We start from the raw sequence: 21,791 nt of genomic DNA, 5'->3' as shown, positions 1-21,791 counted from the left end.
CCTGATCTCCAGCACAAGATGCAGAGATGCATACCCGAGTTCTGCTCATGGACTTTATGCGTTCTGTGTTGCATTTGCTCACACTTCGAGGCTAAATATCAAGCTATTGCTGATTACAAACTATTACCTGAATGGAGAAAGATCACAATTCAGCAAAGTACTGAAAGACCTGTATGTATGTGCATAAATTGTGCATTAGCAGATATGTGCAGCAAGTATTTCCCAAAGCAAATGGCACATTGTCCTTTTCACAAGGCAACTGGAGCTTAGAGATAGAGAAACATTGTTAAAATTGCACAGGGTACTGGTGAGGCTCGATCTGGAGTACTGTACAGTGTCCTGGTCCTCTTATTTAAAGAAAGGATATACTGGCATTGGAGGCTCTCCGAAAGAAATGCACTGGGCTAATTCCGGGATGAGAGGGTTGTCGCTAGGAAATCTTTGATGAACTTCATGGCAGGTACATCCTTTCCTAGGTAAGGAGACCAAAGCTGTACACAATGCTTCAGGTGTAATCACACCAAAGCCCAATACAGTTGCAATATGCCTTCCTTAGTAACCACTGAAAAAATTAGATATACTGTATGTTTTGTTGGTGCTTAGCAGAATGAGGGTGTGATCTTATCAAAGAAGATAAGGAGTCCTGAGGGATCATGGCAGGGTAGACAGTGGGCTGTTTTCACCAGAGGGAGATCTGGAATGGGGGTGGGGGACATAGCTACAGCTAGAGACAAGCATCATCCCTGATGAAGACGGCAGAGCTTGTTATTGAAACATCGGTTAAAATCGATATCTATACCCAGCTGGAAGCTCGAGAAGAGTTTATTCATTCAATAACTTGTTCTTCCTGGAGGATTATATGTAATGCAGCTACATCTCTCATACATGCATCTAAAAGTGTCAATAGGAGGGAAAAGATGAAATATGAAAGCGAGCCAACAAACAACATCAAGGTGGATTGAAAAAGCTTTTTCAAGTATATAAAAAGTGAAAAAGAGATGAGATGGACATAGGACCACTAGAAATTGAGGCCAGAGAAATAATAATGGGGGACAAGGAGATGGCAGATAAACTAAATGAGTATATGGCATCAATCTTCTCTGTGGAAGACACTAGCAGTGTGCCAGATGTTGAAGGGTGTGAAGGAAGAGAAGTGAGTGCAGTTACTATTACAAGGGAGAAGATGCTCAAAAAGCTGAAAGACCAAAGGGTACATAGGTCACCCAGACCAGATGAACTGCACCCTAGGGTTCTGAAAGGGGTTGCGGTAGAGATTGTGGGGGCATTAGTAATGATCTTTCAAGAATCACTGGACTCTGGCATGGTTCCAGAGGACTGGAAAATTGCAAATGTCATTCCACTCTTAAAGAAAGGAAGGAGGCAGCAGAAAGGAAATTATAGACTGGTTAGCCTAACATCAGTGGTTGGGAAGATGTTGGAGTTAATTGTTAAGGATGAGGTTATGGAGTACTTGGTGACACAGGACAAGATAGGACAAAGTCAGCATGGTTTCCTTAAGGGAAAATCTTGCCTGATGAACATATTGGAATTCTTTGAGAATACAAGTAGGATAGATAAAGGGGATGCAGGGGATGTTGTATATTTGGATTTTCAGAAGGCCTTTGACAAGGTGCCACACATGAGGCTGCTTACCAAGTTAGGAGCTCATGGTATTACAGTTACTAGCATGGATGAGTATTGGCTGATTGGTCGGTGTTGGAACTGCTTCTTTTTATGCTGTATGTAAATGATTTAGATGATGGAATAGGTGGCTTTGTTGCCAAGTTTACAGATGATATGAAGATTGGTGGAGGGGCAGGTAGTGTTGAGGAAATAGGAAGGCTGCTGAAGGACTTGGACATATTAGGAGAATGGGCAAGAAAGTGGCAAATGAAATACAATGTTGGAAAATGCATGGTCTTGCACTTTGGTAGTAGAAATAAATATGCAGACTATTTTCTAAACAAGGAGAAAATCCAAAAATCTGAGAGGCAAAGGGACTTGGGAGTCCTTGTGCAAAGCATCTTAAAGGTTAACTTGCAGATTAATTTTGTGGTGAGGAAGACAAATGCAATGTTAGTAGTTATTTCAAGAGGTCTAGAATATAAGAACAAGGATGTGATGCTGAGGCTTTATAAGACACTGGTGAGGCCTCAGCTTGAGTATTGTGAACAGGTTTTGGCTCCTCATCTTAGAAAAGATGTGCTGGCTTTGGAGAGGGTTCAGAGGAGGTTCACAAGGATGATTCCAGGAATGAAATGGTTACCATATGAGGAACGTTTGATGGTTCTGGGCCTGTACTCACTGTAATTTAGAAGGATGAGGGGAGATCTCGTTGAAACCTTCCAAATGCTGAAAGGACCAGACAGAGTAGATGTGGAAGGGATGTTTCTCATGGCGGGGGAGTCTGAGACAAGAGGGCACAATCTCAGGATAGAGGGGCGCCCATTTAAAACAGAGATGCAGAGATGCGAAGAAATTTCTTTAGCCAGAGGGTGGTAAATTTGTGGAATTTGTTAGCACAGGCAGCTGTGGAGGCCAGGTCATTGGGTGTATTTAAGGCAGAGATTGATAAGTTCTTGATTGGCCATGGCATCAAAGGTTATGGGGAGAAGGCCAGGGAGTGGGGTTGAGGAGGGAAAAAAGGATCAGTTGTGATTGAATGACGGAGTAGACTCGACGGGACGAATGACCTAATTCTGCTCTTATGTCTTATGGTCTTATGCATAAAAAGGTACTGGTATTCCTGCATAAAGGTTGATAGTCACTGCCATTCCCATACCAATGTAATAAGTGCTTAACAATATCTTAATGGTTCAAATAATCAGGTTTAAATTATCAAAATGTATCAATAAGTTTGTCTGTCTCTGAGGTATTTCATTATTTCTTTTTTTAATCTTTGTGCTTAAGGACCCAGAGCTTTTGATATGAAAAAAAAAACACACTGGACTGTGTAAATAAATCCTACTCTAACTCTAAAAAAATCTGTATCTTACAATGAATTTTATAAAGTTTGTCAATGAATACAAAAGGATGTTGATCAGTTAATAATACGTGTGGATAAATGGTCGATAGAGTTTTAACCAGGAAAATGTGAGATGTTACACTTTGGAGTGTCAAATGTAAAGGTATATAGTTGATAACAGGACACTTAACAGATGTACAGAGGAATCTTGGGTCCAAGCCCAAAGCTCCTTAAAACTGGCTACACAAGTAGGTAGTGTAGTAAAGGAGGTGAATGGTGTGCTTGTTTTCATTGGCTATGGCTTGAGTATAAGAGTCAGGAAGTCATACTGCACAGTAACACAACCCATTGGACTGTTGTCTCACACCTCCAATAATCTAGTTCCATCCTGACCTCAAGTGCTGTCTGTGTGGAATTTGCCTGTTCTCCCTGTGACTGCATGGGTTTCCTCCCGTATGCCAACAATATGCAGATTAGTAGGTTCATTGCCCACTGTTAATTTTCCCCAATGTGTTAGTGAATGATGGTATCTGGAGAGGAGGTAGGATTAGTTTATGAGCCTATAAAACTTTGATTAGGCCACAGTTCTGGCCACCCCTTTACAGGAAAGATATAGCGGCTTTGAAGATGATACAGAGGAGGTTTATCAGGATGCTGCCTGGATCAAAGAGTATGAGTTATAAGGAGTTGGACTGTGACCAATTACTGTATAAAAGTACATGAAGAGAGCTACCTTTTCAATCAGGTCTGCACTCAAGATTGAAAAGGCAGAACTTCACAGCAGTTTTTTGGAGTTGGACTGAGACTAACCACTGTGTGGGAGTACGTGAAGAGAGCTACCTTATCAATCAGGTCCGCACTTAAGATCAAAAAGACAGAACTTCAGGGCAGTTTTTCAGACTTGGACAGCGACCAGTCACTGAGGGGGATTCATTAGAAAGGGTGAATAAAAATAATGCAAGTGCAAGTGGAGTGGCCATTCTTGGAGCAGCCGTTGTTGTGAGTGGATCAGTGTTTAGAGTGGCTTTGGCTCATCAGGCTTTGGCAAAATTAGGCTTGGGTGAGGTAAAGTATCTGGTAAGTTTCTCTTTTTGTTCTTAATTCTTCATTCCTCATCTGATGGGGCATAGTGCAGTGAAAATGCTCCAGAGGCAGTGCTTTGTACTGTGTGTGGGATATGGGAATTCTGGGAGACCTCCAGTCCCCGAATAAACGCAACTGCACCAGGAGCACCGAGCTGCAGCTCCTCAGAGAATGCATTAAGAAACTGGAGCAGCAGCTTGATGACCTTTGCCTCATACAGGAGAATGAGGAGGTGCCAGATAGGAGCTGCAGGGAGATCATGACCCCAAGATTGCAGGAGGCAGGTAACTAGGTGACTGTCAGGGGAGGGAGGGGAAATGCACAACCAGTGAAGAGTACACCTGTGGCCATTCCCTTCAATAATATGTATATAACTTTAGATATTATTGAGAGAGAATCTGGCCAAAATGGTAGGAAAAGAACACTGGCAGGGGTGATGGCAGAGCAGCAATGGCTGGAATTTCTGGAAGCAATTTGGAAGGCACAGGATATATACATCCTGATGAGGAAGAGGTATCCTAAAGGCAAGATGACACAACTGTGGCTAACAAGAGAAGTCAAAGCCGACATAAAAGCCAAAGAGAAGGCATATAATGGAGCAAATATTAGTGGGAAATTAGAGGATTGGGAAGCTTTTAAACACCAACAGAAGGCAACTAAAAAAGTCATTAAAAAGGAAAAGATTACCAAATATGAAGGTAAGCAAGTCAATAATATTAAAGAGGGTACCAAATGTTTCTTCAGAAACATAAAGTGTAAAAGAGAGGTGAGAGTGGACATCAGACCACTGGAAAATGATGCTGGAGAGGTAGTAATGGGGGACAAGGGAATGACAGATGAACTGATTAAGTATTTTGCATCAGTCTTCACTGTGGAAGACACTAACAGTACGCTGGAAGTTCCAGGTGTCAGGGGACAGAAGTGTGTGAAGTTGCCATTACTAGGGAGAAGGTTCTTGAGAAACTGAAAGGTAGATAAGTCACATGGACCAATGGTGTACACTCCAGGGTTGTGATAGATATGGCTGTAGGGGTTGTGATGATTGTGGTTAGTAATGATTTTTCAAGAATCAATTGATTCTCGCATGGTTCTGGTGGAATGGAAAAATGCAAATGTCACTCCACTATTCAAGAAGGGAGAGAGGCAGAAGAAAAGAAATGATAGGCCAGTTAGTCTGACCTCAGTAGTTGGGAAGATGTTGTAGTCGATTGTTAAGGATGTGGTTTCAGGGTACTTGAAAGCACATGATAAAATAGGCTGCAGTCAGCATGGTTTTTCTCAAGGGAGAATCTTGCCTGACAAATCTATTGAAATTCTTTGAAGAAATAACAAGCAGGATAGACAAAGGAGAATCAGTGGATGTTGTATACCTGGATCTTCAGAAGGCCTTTGACAAGGTGCCAGACATGAGGCTACTTAACAAGTTCAGAGTCCATGGTATTACAGGAAAGATACTAGTATGGATAGAAGATTGGCTGATTGGCAGGAGGCAGTGAATGGGAATAAAGGGAGCCTTTTCTGGTTGGCTACCAGTGACTAGTGGTGTTCCACAGGGGTCAGAATTGGGACCGATTCGTTTTATGTTATATGTCAATGAATGAATGATGAAATTGATGGCCTTGTGACAAAGTTTCTGGATGATACAAAGATAGGTGGAGGGGCAGGTAGTGCTGAGGAAGTAGAGGAGCTACAGAAGGACTTAGGCAGATTAGGAGAATGGGCAAAGAAGTGACAGATGGAATACAGTGTCGAGAAGTGTATGGTCATGCACTTTGGTAGAAGAAATGAAAAGTTTGTGCCTGGAATGGACTGCCAGTGATAGTAGTGGAAGCAGTTATGGTAGTGGTGTTTAAGATGCTTTTAGAAAGGCACGTGAATATGCAGATAATGGAGGAATATGGATCATGAGCAGATAGAAAATATTTAGTTTAATTTGGTACCATGGTGAAAACCCTGTTCCTGTGCTCTACTAAGCTGTGTTTTATGTGAAATAGACATCAGCTGCTAACCATCAGTGTCCTGTGCCTTTGCATCACCTCGGCGGGAGGAGAAGATGGCAGCGCACCACGTGTGCACAGCTCTCCGGTGAAAAATGATGTTGTATCTGTTAAGTAGGGGCCGTCGACAATTCTGATTTGATGGAGAGGGACGTGAAAGCACAGAGGAACTTATGGAGAAATTTCTGAAACCCCCGTCCGCTGCTGTCGTTACTGTGTGGTTGGGAATCTTTTGGATGGTAGGCCTCAAAATCCCTGGCCTTGCCTGCTTTTGGCGACCGAGAAGGAGGTCGAATCGTTCGGCAGAGATGCCGCTCAGTACTCTGTGTCGGAGAGCTGATCAGAGCTCGAAATTTTCGGATGACTCAGAGTCGGATTGTGGTCAGCATGGCAGGGAGAGTTTTTCTTCCTTCTCCCGTCTGTGTGAGATGTGGGACATTTGAGAAACTTTGAACTTTACTGTGCTCACGGACTTTCTTCATCAAGTTATGGTATTGTTGCACTGTTGTAACTATATGTTATAATTATGTGGTTTTGTCAGTTTTTTCAGTCTTGGTTTGTCCTGTGTTTTGTGATATCACACCGGAGGAAATAATGTATCATTTCTTAATGCATGCATTACTAAATGACAATAAAAGAGGACTACGTGTCTTCATAATCTAAAAGTTCTAAAGTATATTTTCTTAGTTTTTAGGCAGCTGATTCCTATTGAAAAGAAGAGAGTGATATACTATTCCAGGAGAAAGGGATTGGAGTGTGTCGCACCATTGTTCACATCTGTTGAGGAAACTCCAAAACCCATAGTGGCAAAGACCAAAGGGAACATCCCAAAATGGTTACAGGGAAGTCTGCTGAGAAATGGGCCCGGAAAATACGAGTTTGGAAATGACAGGTAGGTGTGTCATTTTACCCATTCTTGTGAGACCCTCCATGGGTCATGGTTGACCACAGATGTTGCATCCCAGCTGTCTACACGATACACAAGCCAGGGCAGTATGATATGGAGAGCAAGCTGTTGCCCGTGTACCTGGCTCACCCTCTCCACACAGCCGATGAATCCAAAGGACTGATACTGTTTGGCACAAGCAGTGTCGCAGGAGTTGCCAGTCAGCGCTGAGCTCAATGAAGGACTGCCTTAGGGACTCTAGCTCTGGATTTTTCCCTCAAGGTTCACTCCCAAAGCCTTCCCCATGAGTGGGTATAGGCACAAGGCAGCGGAGGTTTGAGATCAGAGTTTTCCTTCTCTCAAATGAGCTGCCAACAATGGCTGATGAGCCCTATTGCCTGAAATAACTGGTTTTAAGGCATCAGCAGCCGTCTTTGCCCCCTCTCCTGTCAGTAGAAACAGTTCTGCCTGGCTCAGCAGCTAAGCCACATATGAAGACCTGGAGCTGGACTTGGTTGTCAGAGACTATTTGAGACGCATACCACTGAGAGTATTTAATAGGTAGTGGGAGCTTGTCTCCCTGCCACCCCTAGCTACAACAACTTTAAAGAACCACCCATATTTATCAGTGTAAAAACATTGCGGACAGGTTACTCTTACTCTCTTACTATCTCTTCTTTCATTTAGTCCTGACGAAGGGTCTCAGCCCAAAACGTCGACTGTACCTCTTCCTACACCAGCAACTTTTATGTGTGTTGCTTGAAATTCCAGCATCCTCAGATTTCCTCATGTTTGCGGATATGTTATGTTGGCACCGGAATGTGTGGTGACACTTGCACATAGCACAACATTAGGTGTGTTGGTACGTTTTGATGTACATGTGATAAATAAATCTGGCTCTGAATCTGAATTTGAATTTATTGCATAACTCACTATCAGTTCCTAAAGATGCCAGACAACCTAGTAACAGCAGTTCTTCCGACAGAATATTTATTGGGAATATATCGTATCAATAACAAACACAGCAACATTAATAGCAAACATGGTGATTAACTATAATTTCAACTTGTTTACATGAAGCACATTAAAAATTGACAACTTACTTTCAAATTTGATACTAATTTTATTCACCATATAGTTTTGTTTTAACATTATATTATGCCTATTCTCGAAGAATAAAATCAATAATTCTGTTACAAACTATCCAAATGCATCAAAGAGGTGAAGAATTAATTAGTCAGAACTTGTTAGAATGGTAGCCCTCCCCTTCAGCTTCACAACAATTTGAACAAGCTGAACTCCTTGCAATAATAAAGGATTTTAATGTAGTAATGAGATTTATGTTGGAGAAACTCAGTATAGACCTGGATAAACTACTCAGATTTGATTTGGAATGATAAGTAATTGAGAACAAGAAAAAATGAGTGAAGGAAACATTGAGGAAAAAAATACATTGAACACTTTGAATAAACATTTATTGCCTGCAGGAATTTCATTTAGGATTATTCTGAATTAGAGAGGCTGAATGTTGGATTAAAGATCAGTTTATTTGTCACATGTACATCAAAACATTGGAATACACAGTGAAATGTGTTTTTTTGTGTGTCAATGACCAAAAGGATTGGGATTTTGCTGGAGGCAGTCTGCAAGTGTCATCACGCTTCCACCGCCAACATAGCTTGCCCACAACTCACCAACCTTAAATGTAAATCTTTGAAGCACCGGAGGAAACCCACACAGTCACAAGGAGAATGTACAACTCCTTAGAGATGGTGGCAGGAATCAAAGCCTGACTGGTGATTGCTGGAGCTGCCATCTGTTGCTGTAAAGCGATTGTGCTAACCATTACTCTACTGTAGCATTCCACAGAATGATACTGTGGAGATAGCAGTCTTAACATTAAATATTTCTTGTAACATGTCTTGGTTGATCATATTTCTTTGCTCTGAACTGCCCACCATCCAGGAAGGTAATGTAAATTGCAAACACACAGTTGATAGAATTTATTGTTGAAGCGGTTTCTGATTATGCATCAAAAGCTCTTTCCTAATGCATGCAAGATCTTTATTTTCAGTAACAAGATTGTATCATCGCCAGTCAGCATCATTAAATCGAGGATGATACTCTATACTTGCACTCTATAAAATGCCCTGTTCAATTCATGATATTTTTTGCAGATTTTCCCCAGGATCAAAAAGTATTACCTGTAAGGAGAAGGGTGACAAAGTTGCATTACTTTTTCTGGAATGTTGGAGGCTGAGGTGCAACCTGATAGAAGTATATAAAATTACAAGAGGCAAAGTCAAGGTCATTGTCCCAGGGTGGAAATGTAAATACTAAAGGGCATAGATTTAAGGTTAGAGAGAGAAAGTTTAAAGGAGATGTGCGGGGCAATTTTTTTTACACAGAGGTACCTGGAATGTGCTGCTAGGGGAAGTACTTGAAGCAGAGATGACAGCAATATTTCAGGGGTATTTAGATAGGCACAGAAAAGGCAGGGAATGGAGGGCTATAGAACATGTGCAGGCTGGCTGGTGAGATTAGTGTAACTTGACATCGTAGTCAGCACAGACATTGTAGTTTAAAGGGCCTGTTGCTGCTTTACTGTCATATGATCTATAAAAGTTCTGTGTTTATTATGAAAAGAGCTATTGATACACCCAGGGGTGCAGTGCTAGCCGGAGCGCACCGGAGTGCGTCCGGCACATCTTTAAGAAAAAAGCCGAAATAAACAAGCTAATTAATTAGGTGCCACCCAGGGTGATTTGAGTATCTCAGAAACTGCTGATCTCCTGGGATTTTTACGCACAACAGACTCTGGAGTTTACGAAAATGGTGCCAAAAACAAAAAAAAACATCCAACGAGTGGATTTAACAAGATGTTTTTGCTCACAGAACAGGCACTCGCTGGATGTTTTTTTTGTTTTTGGCACCATTCTTTGTAAACTCCAGAGTCTGTTGTGCGTAAAAAAAAAAAAAAAAAAATCCCAGGAGGTCAGCAGCTTCTGAGATACTCAAATCACCCTGGGCGGCACCTAATTAATTAGCTTGTTTATTTCGGCTTTTTTCTTAAAGGTGTGCCGGACGCGCTCTGGTGCGCTCTGGCTAGCACTGCACCACTGGGTACACCGATCCTGTAACCTTATGTGACATTAGAAAAGAAAATTCATGGGAAGAATGCCTTAATTGTACAATTTTTAAAATGTCTTTACAATTTCTTGCTTTCAAGGTTCTCCCATTCATCACCTAAACTAATTTCTGATGTGGAAGATGCCTCCTTGGTATGGTAATTATGAAAAGTAGATAACACCTTCCTGTCACAAACACGTGAAAGTCTGCCGATGCTGGAAATCCAAAGCAACACACACAAAATGCTGGAGGAACTCAGCAGGTCAGGAAGCATCTATGGAAATGAATAACTAGTCAATGATTCAGGCCGAGACCCTTCTTCAGGACTGGGGGAGGTTGGGGGGGCGGGGGGAAGATGCCAGATTAAAAGGTGAGGAGGGAGGGGAAAGAGGCTAGCTGGAAAGTGATAGGTGAAGCCAGGTGGTTGGGAAAGATCAAGGGCTGGAGAGGAAAGAATCTGATAGGAGAGGAGAGCACACCAAAGCAGAAAGGGAAGGAGGAGGGAACCCAGGGGAAAGTAATAGGCAGGTGAGAAGAAGTAAAAGGTCAGAGTGGGGAATAGAGGAAGGGGGGTGGGGTCACAGGTGGAATCTGTTTACCGGAAGGAGAAATCAATATTCATGCCATCAGGTTGGAGAGTACCGAGACAGAATACAAGGTGTTGCTACTCCAGCCTGAGGGTGGCCTCATCGTGGCTCCAGGAGGCCATAAATTGACATGTCAGAATGAGAATTGAAATTAAAACGTTCTCCCACCTGGAAGTCCCACTTGTGATGGATGGTGCGGAGGTGCTCAATGAAGTTTTTCCCCAATTTACAACGGGTCTCAGCAATGTAGAGAGATTGAGTCGTCTAGGACCGTATTTGCTGGAACTCAGAAGAATGAGAGGAAATCTTATAGAAACATATAAAATTATGAAAGGGATGGATAAGATAGAGACAGGAAAGTTGTTTCCACAGGTAGGTGAGACCAGAACTAGGGGACATAGCTTCAAGATACAGCGGAGTCGATTTAGGACAGAGATGAGGAGGAACTGCTTTTCCCAGAGAGTGGTGAATCTGTGGAATTCTCTGCCGCATGAAGCAGTGGAGACTACCTCAGTAAATATATTTAAGACAAGGTTGGATAGATTTTTGCATAGTAGGAGTTCTGGGGAAAAAGCAGGTAGGTGGAGATGAGTCCATGGCCAGATCAGCCATTATCTTATTGAATAGCGGAGCAGGCTCGATAGGCCAGATGGCCGACTCCTGCTCCTATTTCTTATGTTCTTATGTAGATGAGGCTGCATCGGGAGCACCAGACACAGTAGGCCTGTAACTTTCTTACACCTCTTACATTTTCTGGTGATATAGAAGCAAATCATGAAGCAGATTGAATCCTAACTGGCTCTCAGACCAATCCTGTGAAACCCATTACCTCACTTATTTCTCTCTCATCTATAACCTATTCAGACTTGCCAACTTCCCCTGGAGTCTCTTGCTCCCACCTACATTATGAAGAACTTACCGTTACCTATTAACCACTTAAACACTCTCAGCCATGCTCAAAGATGTATTCAAGGCTGATTAACAAAGATGCTGTGTACCCATAGACTTTTCTAATTATTTGGTTTGTAGTCAGTCAATAGATATTTTATTCAACGGTTTGACCCTCAGAAATTCAGTACTGGATGAAGACTAAGGGGTCATGTGTAACTTTCCAAGCTTTGCCTCCTAACTTTTCTTTTTTCTGCTCCCAATCAAGAACAAGGCCAGTGAGGGAGTGTGTCGGAGGGTTTGGGATTGTAGGAAGTGAGTTTTGTGAACTTTGGAGGACGGGTACATATCAGTGGTGAGGAGGGCCACGGATCACTGGCTTGAATTTGCTTTATCATATGCCCTTCAATGTATGAGAGCCTGCTTTTTACCCATGAGTTGCCTGTAGGTGAAGTTAGTCATACATGTGTAACTGAAAACTATGCGGATCGGAAAAACTGCAGAGGTTGGAAATGTGAAATGAAAACAGAAAACTCAGAATCTGTGGCAAGAGAGACAATCGGTGGCTCAGATCTGATGAAGGACTGCAGACTCAAAGTGCTGACAGTTTCAGTTTCCTGACCTGCTGATTTTTGTCCGCATCAGGTTGATAACCTTCAACCTGATGGCATGAACATCGATATCTCTAATTTCTAGTAATTTCTCCTCCCTTCCTCCTTCTCTCTTTTTCCATTCCTCGTGCAGGGTGCTACTTCTTCTCACCTGCCCATCACATCTCTCTGGTTCCTCTCTTCTGTCCCTTTCCTCCGTGGTCCTATTAGATTCCTTCTTCTTCTGCCCTTTACCTCTTCTACTTATCACCTCACAGCTTCGTATTTCATCCCCCTCCCCCACCCACCCACCTCCTCCCTCTCCTGGTCTCACCTGTCACCCCCCCCCCCCCAACATTCTTACTCCGTCTTATTCTGGCCCCATCCTTTCTAGTACTAATGAAGGGTGCCAGCCCAAAACATCGACAGTTTATTCCACCATAGATGCTGCCAGACTTGCCAAGTTCCTCCAGCATTTTGAATGTTTTGTCTGCACTTTCTGTTTTTGTTAAAATTGATGGAAGTTGTGTCCATGCATACGTTGCATGCCTTTGGATTTCAGTGGGATATCTAGGGACCACCAGTATCAGAAATATGAAGAACACTGAGGGATCATCAAGACTTAGTGACATGCACAACAAACAGGAATATGCTTTGCTCACTGTCTAAGAAACACAGTCTATTCTTCTTTCAGATATAATCACCTTTTTGACAGCCTGGCCTTGATGCATCAATTCAGATTTGATGATGGTATTGTTACCTACATGAGCAAGTTTCTACGCAGTGACGCGTACTGTATCAACAGTGAATACAACCGAATCATGGTATCGGAATTTGGAACTGTAGCAATGCCTGACCCTTGCAAAAACATTTTTGAACGCTTCACTAGTCGATTTGAAAAAGTTGGTATGTGTCAAAGAACATCTATTTAATTTTTTTATTGAAACTGGTGAAGGTCAAGTTTAATGTTTTACCTTCAAATAATGTTTTGTTTTAAGATGCAACAGATAATGGTTCTGTGAACTTCGCACTGTACAAGGGAGATTACTATGCAACCACAGAAACTAATTTTATCTATAAAGTGAATCCTAATACTCTTGAAACTGGAGAAAAGGTAAGGTTCATTCTTTTGCTTCATGAGCTCATTTCCACCTTGTTAAGGTGATTTGAAGTATGTGGCATTTTGCTGCTAGAGAGAATTTAATTCAAACAATATTACATTTGTGTAAGTAGCAGAAATGCTGCAGATGCTGGAAATCCAGAGCAACGCAACGCAACACACACACACACACACACACATACACACACACACACTCTCTTACTTGCTGGAGGAAATCAGCAGGTCAGGAGGTCAGGCAGTATCTATGGAAATGAATAAGCAGTTGATATTTTGGGCCAAGACTCTTCTTCAGCCCTGGGAAAAAAAAAGAATAACACCAGAATAAAAAGGTGGATGGGTGGGGGCGGTGGAAGGGGGAAGGAGGGTAGCTAGAAGGTAACACTCACAACACTTCAACCCCAGCATCTGCAGATTATTTTGTGTTTACGATAGCTAGAAGGTGATAGGTGAAGCTAGAAGGGTAAGAAAGGTAAAGGGCTGGAGAGGAGAGTGGACCAGAGGAGAAAGGGAAGGAGGAGGTGACCCAGGGGGAGGTAATAGGCAGGTATTGTAGAACTGGAGTCACACAGCTCTCTATGGACTACTAATGTGATTACACGTGCCTGTACACATTTCCTGGGGAAGTTATTTCAGTCAATATCAGAATTCCTTATGAAATGTCTTTTTTTATGAAGTTGAGAGATTATAGCAATCTTGATATAAGAGCTGACATTGGAATCTCCTTTTTTATCCCTCCTCACTATGATCTACCCTATGCTTTACCCTATTACCATTCTCGTAGTCAGTCTTCCACTGATCCATGAAAAATGCTGAATAACCAGCTCGCTTCCTCAACCTGTGTCAATGGTCTGCCTGCCAATATCTTTTGGAAAGTGACTAGCTTCCCTTTCTAGGCTGCAGTAACTGTCTCAGTGGTCCACCTGCCAACATCACCTGGTGAATGACCAATTCATCCTTCCCGACTGCGGTAAACTTTGATCGAAAGTTCCTACTTTTGAGGAATGCAGCTTTCCCTTGCTTTAACTCTAACTCTACACTTCCCATCCTTTGTCTCCCCCACCTGGTGTCTGTGTTAGCTTTTTGTTTCAATGTTTTTAATGTTCCAAAGTCACAGTTTATCGATTTTATTCCAGATGATCAAACTGAATTTCAGCAATTACAATAGATTAGGTGAGAAATAAAGACTTTAAAACTTTCTAGCAATTTCTTTTAAACTGTTCCTTCAAACTAGCCCTGTTTGCAGTGCGTAATCTTGGCGAATCAGGTGTCAAGTGATTACAGAAAGACAATACAAGTTCAGGATGTACAGATGCATTAAGAACATTTTTAAAAAACTCTTAGAAAAATAGAGGGCTTTGTGGGAGGGAGAGGTTATATTGATCTTGGAGTAGGTTAGAAGGTCGGTATCCTGAACTGTGCTGTACTGTTCTATGATGTAGCCTGGATTCTTCAAGATTATATACCTGATCATGGCAAATGGCATGACAAAGAGAGCCGTTACCTTGCGGCTCGTTGATCCAGGTTAACTCCTGACTTCCGGTGCTGACGGTGCAGTCTACACATTCTCCCAAGGATTTCCTTCAGAAGCTCAAGTTTCCTCCCACCTCCCAAAAACATTTGGGTTATTGGTGAGTGGTAGAATCTGGAGAGAATTATTGACAATGTGGAGAGAACAAAAGGAGATTAGGATAGGATTAGTGTAAATGGTTTCTTGACAGTTAGTGCAGACTCAGTTGCTGAAAGGCATATTTCAATTCTGTATGACTTTGTGATAACCAACTCCTAAAAGCTTCTTTGGACAAAATTCAGACATGAAAAGGCCTCCATTCTATGTTAAAGGATAGCATCTCAGATAAACAAATGCCCCTGGTGGCCAAACATATTGATTCCCTGCTGTTACTGAATGGTTCAGTTTCTCACAGCTTATAGCTTGTGCTCAGAGCCTTCTAAAGCTGGGCTCTCTCAAAGCATGTTGCAAATTCAACTATAATATTTCAGCTGATTCAGAGGGATCTTAGTGCCCAAGTTCATTGCTCCCTGAAAGTGACTGCACATTGATAAGGTGTAAAGAAGTCATATAGCATTATTGCCCTCATTAATTGCGGCATTGAGTTCAATAGTCTGGAAGTTATATTGTAGGTTTATAAAACTGTGATTATATTGCATCTGGAGTAATGCTTTCCATTCTGGTTGTTCAATTATAGGAAGAATGTGGGTGCAGAGCAGGTTTACCAAGATTCTGCCTGGATTAGAGGGAATGTGCTGTAATGAGAGGTTGGGCAAATTTGGGTTGTTTTCCTAGGAGTGGTGAAGACCGAGGGGAGAACTGATAGGAATTTATAAAATATGAGAGGTATGGATAGAGTTGCCAGGGTTGAAAAGTCTATTACTAGGTGGTAGGGGATAGTTCAAAGGAGATGAGTGAAGCAATATTTTTGCACCAAGAGTGGTACCTGTAATGTGCTGCCAGGTGTGGAGGCAGATATGGTAGATATATTTAAAAGACACTTAGATAGGGACATGAATATGTAGAGAATGGAGGGATTATGGACCATGCACAGGCAGAAGGGATTACTTGATTAGGTGTTGTTAACTGCTTACTTTGGCACAACATAGCAAGCAGAAATTCTGTTCCTGTGTTGTACTTTTCTACGTTCTATGAATGGTAGAGGATGGCACATGCAACCACCAACAAAATTATAGTGAATTACTCTTTGAGCAGTTGTTTCAATTTTCCAGTTGATTTTTTGGGCAATGTGCAATTACATTATACGTCCAAGCTTAGGAAACAAATTATAATTTTGTAAAGGACTTACAGTTTAAATAAGTATATTTATCTTTCATCAATTTTTATAATGGTATCAGAAAAGATATCTAAATTGTCTCTTAATACCATTTGCTTTTTTAAAAAAAAGATAATATATTGTTATAGAGTTGAAATGGGTCATTTTAAAAAGTGTGTGGCAGTTTTGTATACATGAACTGCTTCTTTTAATGTTAAGATAGACCTTAGATCTTAGAACATAGAATGGGATAGTTTAGTATTGGCCCTTTGGCACACAATGTTGTACAGATATTTTAACCTGCTAGTGGACAGAAGCAGAATACTATCAGCCTCAACCTTCTGCGGGTAAGCCAATTCTGAATTCACGCAGCCAGATTTCCATGGATCCCATCCCATGTCTCATGACTTTCTGAGTGAGCCGACTGTTCTAGCTTTATCTTCATCATTCTTAACACATAATATTACTCTTTCTCAAACAGATCCCTAATTTCTTAGTAAAAGAATTTTAGGAAGAAGTTGGTCACTATATGTGATTATTGCATTGAAAGGCAGAGCTGGGACATATCACTTTCCTTTGCTGATTATGCCTCATAGAAGTCGCTCGATATAAATTCAATACACTTTTACCAGAGAAACAGTGGGGTACACTACCAGCTTTGCAGATAGGTTTGCAACTGTATGTTACAAGACACTAAAATATGTACTCTTTATGCTGTCCATGATTTCCTTTGCAGATAAATTTGACCAAATTTGTTGCAGTGAATGGAGCCACAGCCCATCCACATTATGATCCCGATGGGACAACCTACAACATGGGCAACTCCTATGGTAGAAATGGTATGTACAATTGTGAACAACATTATAATTATTTTAATGTATACAAATGTTGTCTGAGAACTACTTGGGGTTGGGCCTATTTAAACCTTAATATTTTCCTTACATATGAGTGGGTGCATTGTGCATCCACAAGTGAAATTCTTGTTCGCTGACATGATTGTAACAGAATCCATGCATACTAACCCTAACTGTATGGTTTTGGAATGTGCAAGGAAACTAGAGCACCTGGAGGAAATCCACACTGTCAAAGGAAGAACGTACAACCTCCTGACAAGCAGCGGTGGGAATTGAACCCTGATTGGTGATCGCTGGTGCCGTAATAGTGTTATGCTAATCACTACACTACCGTGCTACCCATATGCCTGCGTTTGTAAAGGATGAGCAAATTGGAAATCCGCATGGCAGTAACAAATCAAGACTACAACATTTAGAATGTTTTTTATAACACTTCCAAAGGATGTCACACTCCTTTTGGAGAAACATACTCCTTTTTGTTGATCTGGCTGATTTAAATAGAGGTCATCAAAACCACTTATGGAACATATAGAAAGGCGTGTTATCAATAAATCTTTCTGGGTGGTGGTTAGACTTGTGCAATCTCCTGGAAGAGCTTGCATTTAAGGCCAATGGCAATCATTGGACAGGATGCAGGTAACATGAAGATTTGGTGAGGTTGGTGTATGTTAGACAGAGGTGTAGGAACCACTGCAGCTTTTGGTATATATTGCTAACAGATATTGGTGTATAGCTGTTCATACCACTGAGCTTGGAATTCTGGGAAATGATGATGAGGATAGTTATAAACCACTGGAGGTTGTGGACAAGTTGCTGGATGTGGAAGTGCACGTGATGCAGTTTGGCAGGAAAATGAGAGACAATATAAGGAGAGTAGTAGAATTTTAAATGTGATACGGGAATTATGTGACCTAGCGTATGTGTCCATAAGTTGTCAAAGGTAACAGGGCAAGTTGAAAGAGCAGTTAGTAAACTTGCAGATTCTGGGCTTCATAAATAGAGAGATAAAGATTGGCTTTATTTGTCACATGTACTTTGAAACAATGGAATGTGTTGTTTGCATTGAGGATGTGCTGGGGTAGCCCTCAGGTGTTGCCATGCTTCTGGCGGCAACAAAGTATGGTCTAACCTGTACGCCTTTGGACTGTGGGAGGAAAATGGGCATCCAGAGGAAACCCACATGGTCACAGGGAGAATGTACAAACTCCTTACATACAGGGCAGTAATTTAACCCAGGACATACAGCTGGCACTGTTAGTTGTTACACTAACTGCTATGCTACCTTGCCGCAGGGAAAGGGGACAGAAATGAGAATATCAAAACAAGGATGTAATGTTGAGACTTTATAAGGCACTGGTGAGGCCTCACTTGGAGTATTGTGAGCAGGTTTGGGCCCTTTATCTTAGAAAGGATGTGCTGACACTGGAGAGGGTTCAAAGGAGGTTCACAAAAATGATTCCAGGATTGTCACATGATGGCTCTGGGCCTGCATTTACTGGAATTCAGAAGGATGAGGGGTGACCTCACTGAAACCTATCAGATGGTGAAAGGCCTTGATAGAGTGGATGTGGAGAGGATGTTTCTGATGATAGGGGAGTGTGAGACCGGAAGACACAGGCTCAGAATATAGGGGTGTCCTTTTAGAATGGAGATGAGGAGGAATTTCTTTGGGAATTTCTTTAGCCAGAGAGTCCTAAATCTGTGGAATTCATTGCCATAGGCAGCTGTGGAGGCCAAGTCTTTATGTATGTTCAAGGCAGAGGTTGATAGATTCTTGATTGGTTAGGGCATGAAGGGATACTGGGAGAAGGCAGGAGATTGGGACTGAGAGGAAAATGGATCAGCCATGATGAAACGGCAGAGCAGACTCAATGGGCCAAATGGCCTAATTCTGCTCCTATACCTTATGGTCTTATAGACTAAAAACTTAAGTGCCTTCATGGAACATTTGCCGGCCAGTAGTGTAGTGGCGTCTGCACCAGACTTCGAAGCAAATGGTCCTGGGTTCTAATCCAGCTGGGTCTTTGCACACTTTCCATCCATTCTGGATTGAGCGTTGAGCCAGCAACTTGGCCTTTTAAAAAGAAAAAAGACAAATGCTGAAGAAGTGTCAAGGTTACCACACGATGCGCCAGAAGGGGAAGTGAGGAACGACAAAATGGAACATTGGCAATATTGCAACTGAAGACTTGCACAAATATTGGCAGGGAGTGGGCAGAGAGATGATACAGAGACCTTACAGAGAGCGCAGGGATGAGGATTGACTAAGAGAAGCTATGGTTGTTCTCCTAAGAGAGAAGAAGGCTGAGAGGAGCTTGGATTGAAAAATACAAAATTTTGACAAGTTAAGATTAGTAAATCAAGGGGAAATGGGTCCCTTGGCGGAGAGGTCAATTACCAGACGGTACAGATATACAATGTTCAACAAAAGAACCAAGTGATAATTGAGGAAAAACATATTATGCAATAAACAGTTTTGATCTGAGATGCACATTTAACTTTGGTTTTTAGGATGGAATTAGAAAACCACTTGAAGGCAAAATAAGTTGCAGGCCCATGGGGAAGGAATGAGGGAATGGAGCTTACTGGATTTCTCCATGCACACACTTAATGAGCCAGATGGCCATCTTCTCTGATTTCCCCATTTCTATTCCAAATTATTTCTTGGATGAAATTGTTATAGAAATGATATCATACAATGATGCCATTGAATTTCTATGAAAAATAAAATGTTATTAAAAACCAAAAAGTTAGCCTATGGACTTCAAACTCTGATTTTGGTTCTACACCTTACTTGCATCTTTCATACAATACATGGAAGCCCTGGAGATACACAGGTATGTCCAACAACTTGCAGTACATCCCTGGACGCCATTTCAACAATTTTCCTGTGCGTAGTATGTGACACATTAGCAAGTAATGTTGTTGCCTCAGCTCCAGCAGTGTGGTTTTGTCCACAAGGAGCTGTGCATTCTCTTTGTGATCTTGTGGGTTTCCCTCATTTGCTCTGGTTTCCTCCAACATCTCAGAGACGGTCTGGATGGTGAAACAGTTGGCTGCTGTAAAATAAACCTGGCATAGGTGGGTGGTCAGAGAAATGGGTAGCGATCAGAGGAGTAGTAGTTTTGCTTTGAGAGGTAGCATAGACTTGATGGGCCGAATTGCCTCCTTTTACATTGTATGAAAGTAAGAGAAAATTCATGAGAAAGTAAGGTTCTACAGCAACTAAGGAGACTGCTTCAGTTCAGCTTAAAGGGGCTTCCTGAGTAGACCCCACCCTGTTGTTGGGTACTTGTCTCTTTCCTGGCCATAGAGTCAGAGTCATAGAGTAAAACATCTAATGGTTTTCTCCACCCACTCACAACATGAACTGCTCTCCAGGCTCCTCTTCGTCACAGGCAGTCCCTTGGAATTATGGAAGGCTTGCAGCATTCTGTGGATCCTGAGATGGCTGCTGAGGCAGACCCTTTCACCCAGCATCTCCATGTGCTCTGAGTGCATGCATTCGAGACTCTCAATACCATGATGGATTCTCCATCTTCATTGTGTAATGGGACAGCGTTTCCCAAGAATCATCAGGGAAGTTACTTTTTTTTTTATCAGGGAGACTTTGAGCAGATCTTTGCATAATTTCCTCTCTCTACTTAGTAATTTCTTCTCCTGACAGAGCTCAGGAAAAACGTGTCTGGTCAGAGTACATGTTTTTGGGCATGTGAATATTGTGGTCTACCCAATGTAGCTGACTGAGGCTAATGCTGGGGCTCAGTGCTGGAGATGCTCGTCTGGGAGTGGATGTTGATGTTAGATCAGTTCCAGGCTCATAAATCCTTCCTGCCAACTTTCCTTATCCACTAACCTTACGCCCAACCCAGCCTTCTGAATTCTGAATGCATCCTTCCCATTCCCTCCAGTAGGCAAATAGAACTATCCTAGATGGGCATCTTGGTTGGCATAGGCCATTTGATACTGGATGACTATATGATTCTAATTCTAGGAGTTGGTCCTGAACTTGCCTGATTTCCTTTACCTGCTCTGTACTACAGTCAGATTACACTAAGGTCTTGGGCACAGACAAACACAAAAAACATGGATCTAATAGGCTGAATATTTGTGTTTTATTTTGTAGGTACGATGTATAATATCATTGCAGTTCCTCCACAACTGTCAGATGATGAAGAGACGCTTCGAGGAGCCAGGATAGTTTGCAACTTTAAACCAGAGGACAGCACAAGGCCGTCTTATTACCACAGCTTTGGTTCGTTGAGCTTACTAACTGATTACTTAAAATGTGAATCAATATTTATGTTTTTTCTCTTGTAAGGATGAACTTCAATATTTGCCTATCATATTAAAACACACTTTTTATATAAAAAACATAATATGAGCTATCTAAATTAACAGTTTCCTTATTTTTAAGAATTTTTTGGTGAGTAACCTAAACATAATATCAAGTATGTAATATGGGTCTTGATTGATGTCAGAAGGAATGAGAGAAGATAATAAAGAAAATCATAAAGTAGAAATTGTTATTCATATTAAACATTGTAAGAAGGATACAGAGAAGGTTGAGGAAGGGGGGAATTATAAGCACAAATTCATTACTGAACTCTTCGGATATTCTGGAACTCAGTAAAATGATTGGTTAAAAAGAAACTATTTCTTTGTTATTTCCCCTCCGTGTGGTGTGAGAAGGTGCATTTAGTAATCCTGTATATAATTTTTAAATCTCAGTTTTGGGAGGAATATGTCTAAACTGAAACTGGAGGCATATTATCTATTGACAAGGTGGACTAAATGTCCAGCAGAAGCTATTGAAGCTGAGTTGAATAATAATTCAACTCAGGATCTGGGGAGGATGTTTCTCATAGTAGGGGAGCCTAGGACCGGGGGCATAGCATCAAAATAGAAG

The 21,791-nt window shown here is 41.6% G+C and overlaps 1 protein-coding gene across 1 annotated transcript in view; it reads left to right on the top strand.

Moving 5' to 3' along the window:
- Positions 1 to 21,791, top strand: part of LOC140212755 (carotenoid-cleaving dioxygenase, mitochondrial-like) — a 58,932-nt gene that overhangs the window by 12,524 nt on the left and 24,617 nt on the right. Inside the window, exons 2-6 of the mRNA XM_072283928.1 lie at positions 6,733 to 6,937; positions 12,820 to 13,031; positions 13,124 to 13,239; positions 16,765 to 16,867; positions 21,009 to 21,137. Of these exons, the coding sequence (XP_072140029.1) occupies positions 6,733 to 6,937; positions 12,820 to 13,031; positions 13,124 to 13,239; positions 16,765 to 16,867; positions 21,009 to 21,137 (765 nt within the window). The remainder of the gene's footprint in view (positions 1 to 6,732; positions 6,938 to 12,819; positions 13,032 to 13,123; positions 13,240 to 16,764; positions 16,868 to 21,008; positions 21,138 to 21,791) is intronic.

Source organism: Mobula birostris, chromosome 20, assembly GCF_030028105.1.
Source record: "Mobula birostris isolate sMobBir1 chromosome 20, sMobBir1.hap1, whole genome shotgun sequence".
In the NCBI taxonomy this organism is placed as follows: domain Eukaryota; kingdom Metazoa; phylum Chordata; class Chondrichthyes; order Myliobatiformes; family Myliobatidae; genus Mobula; species Mobula birostris.
The sequence above is the reverse complement of the archived record's forward strand: the minus strand, read 5'-3'. Positions and strand labels throughout refer to the sequence as shown.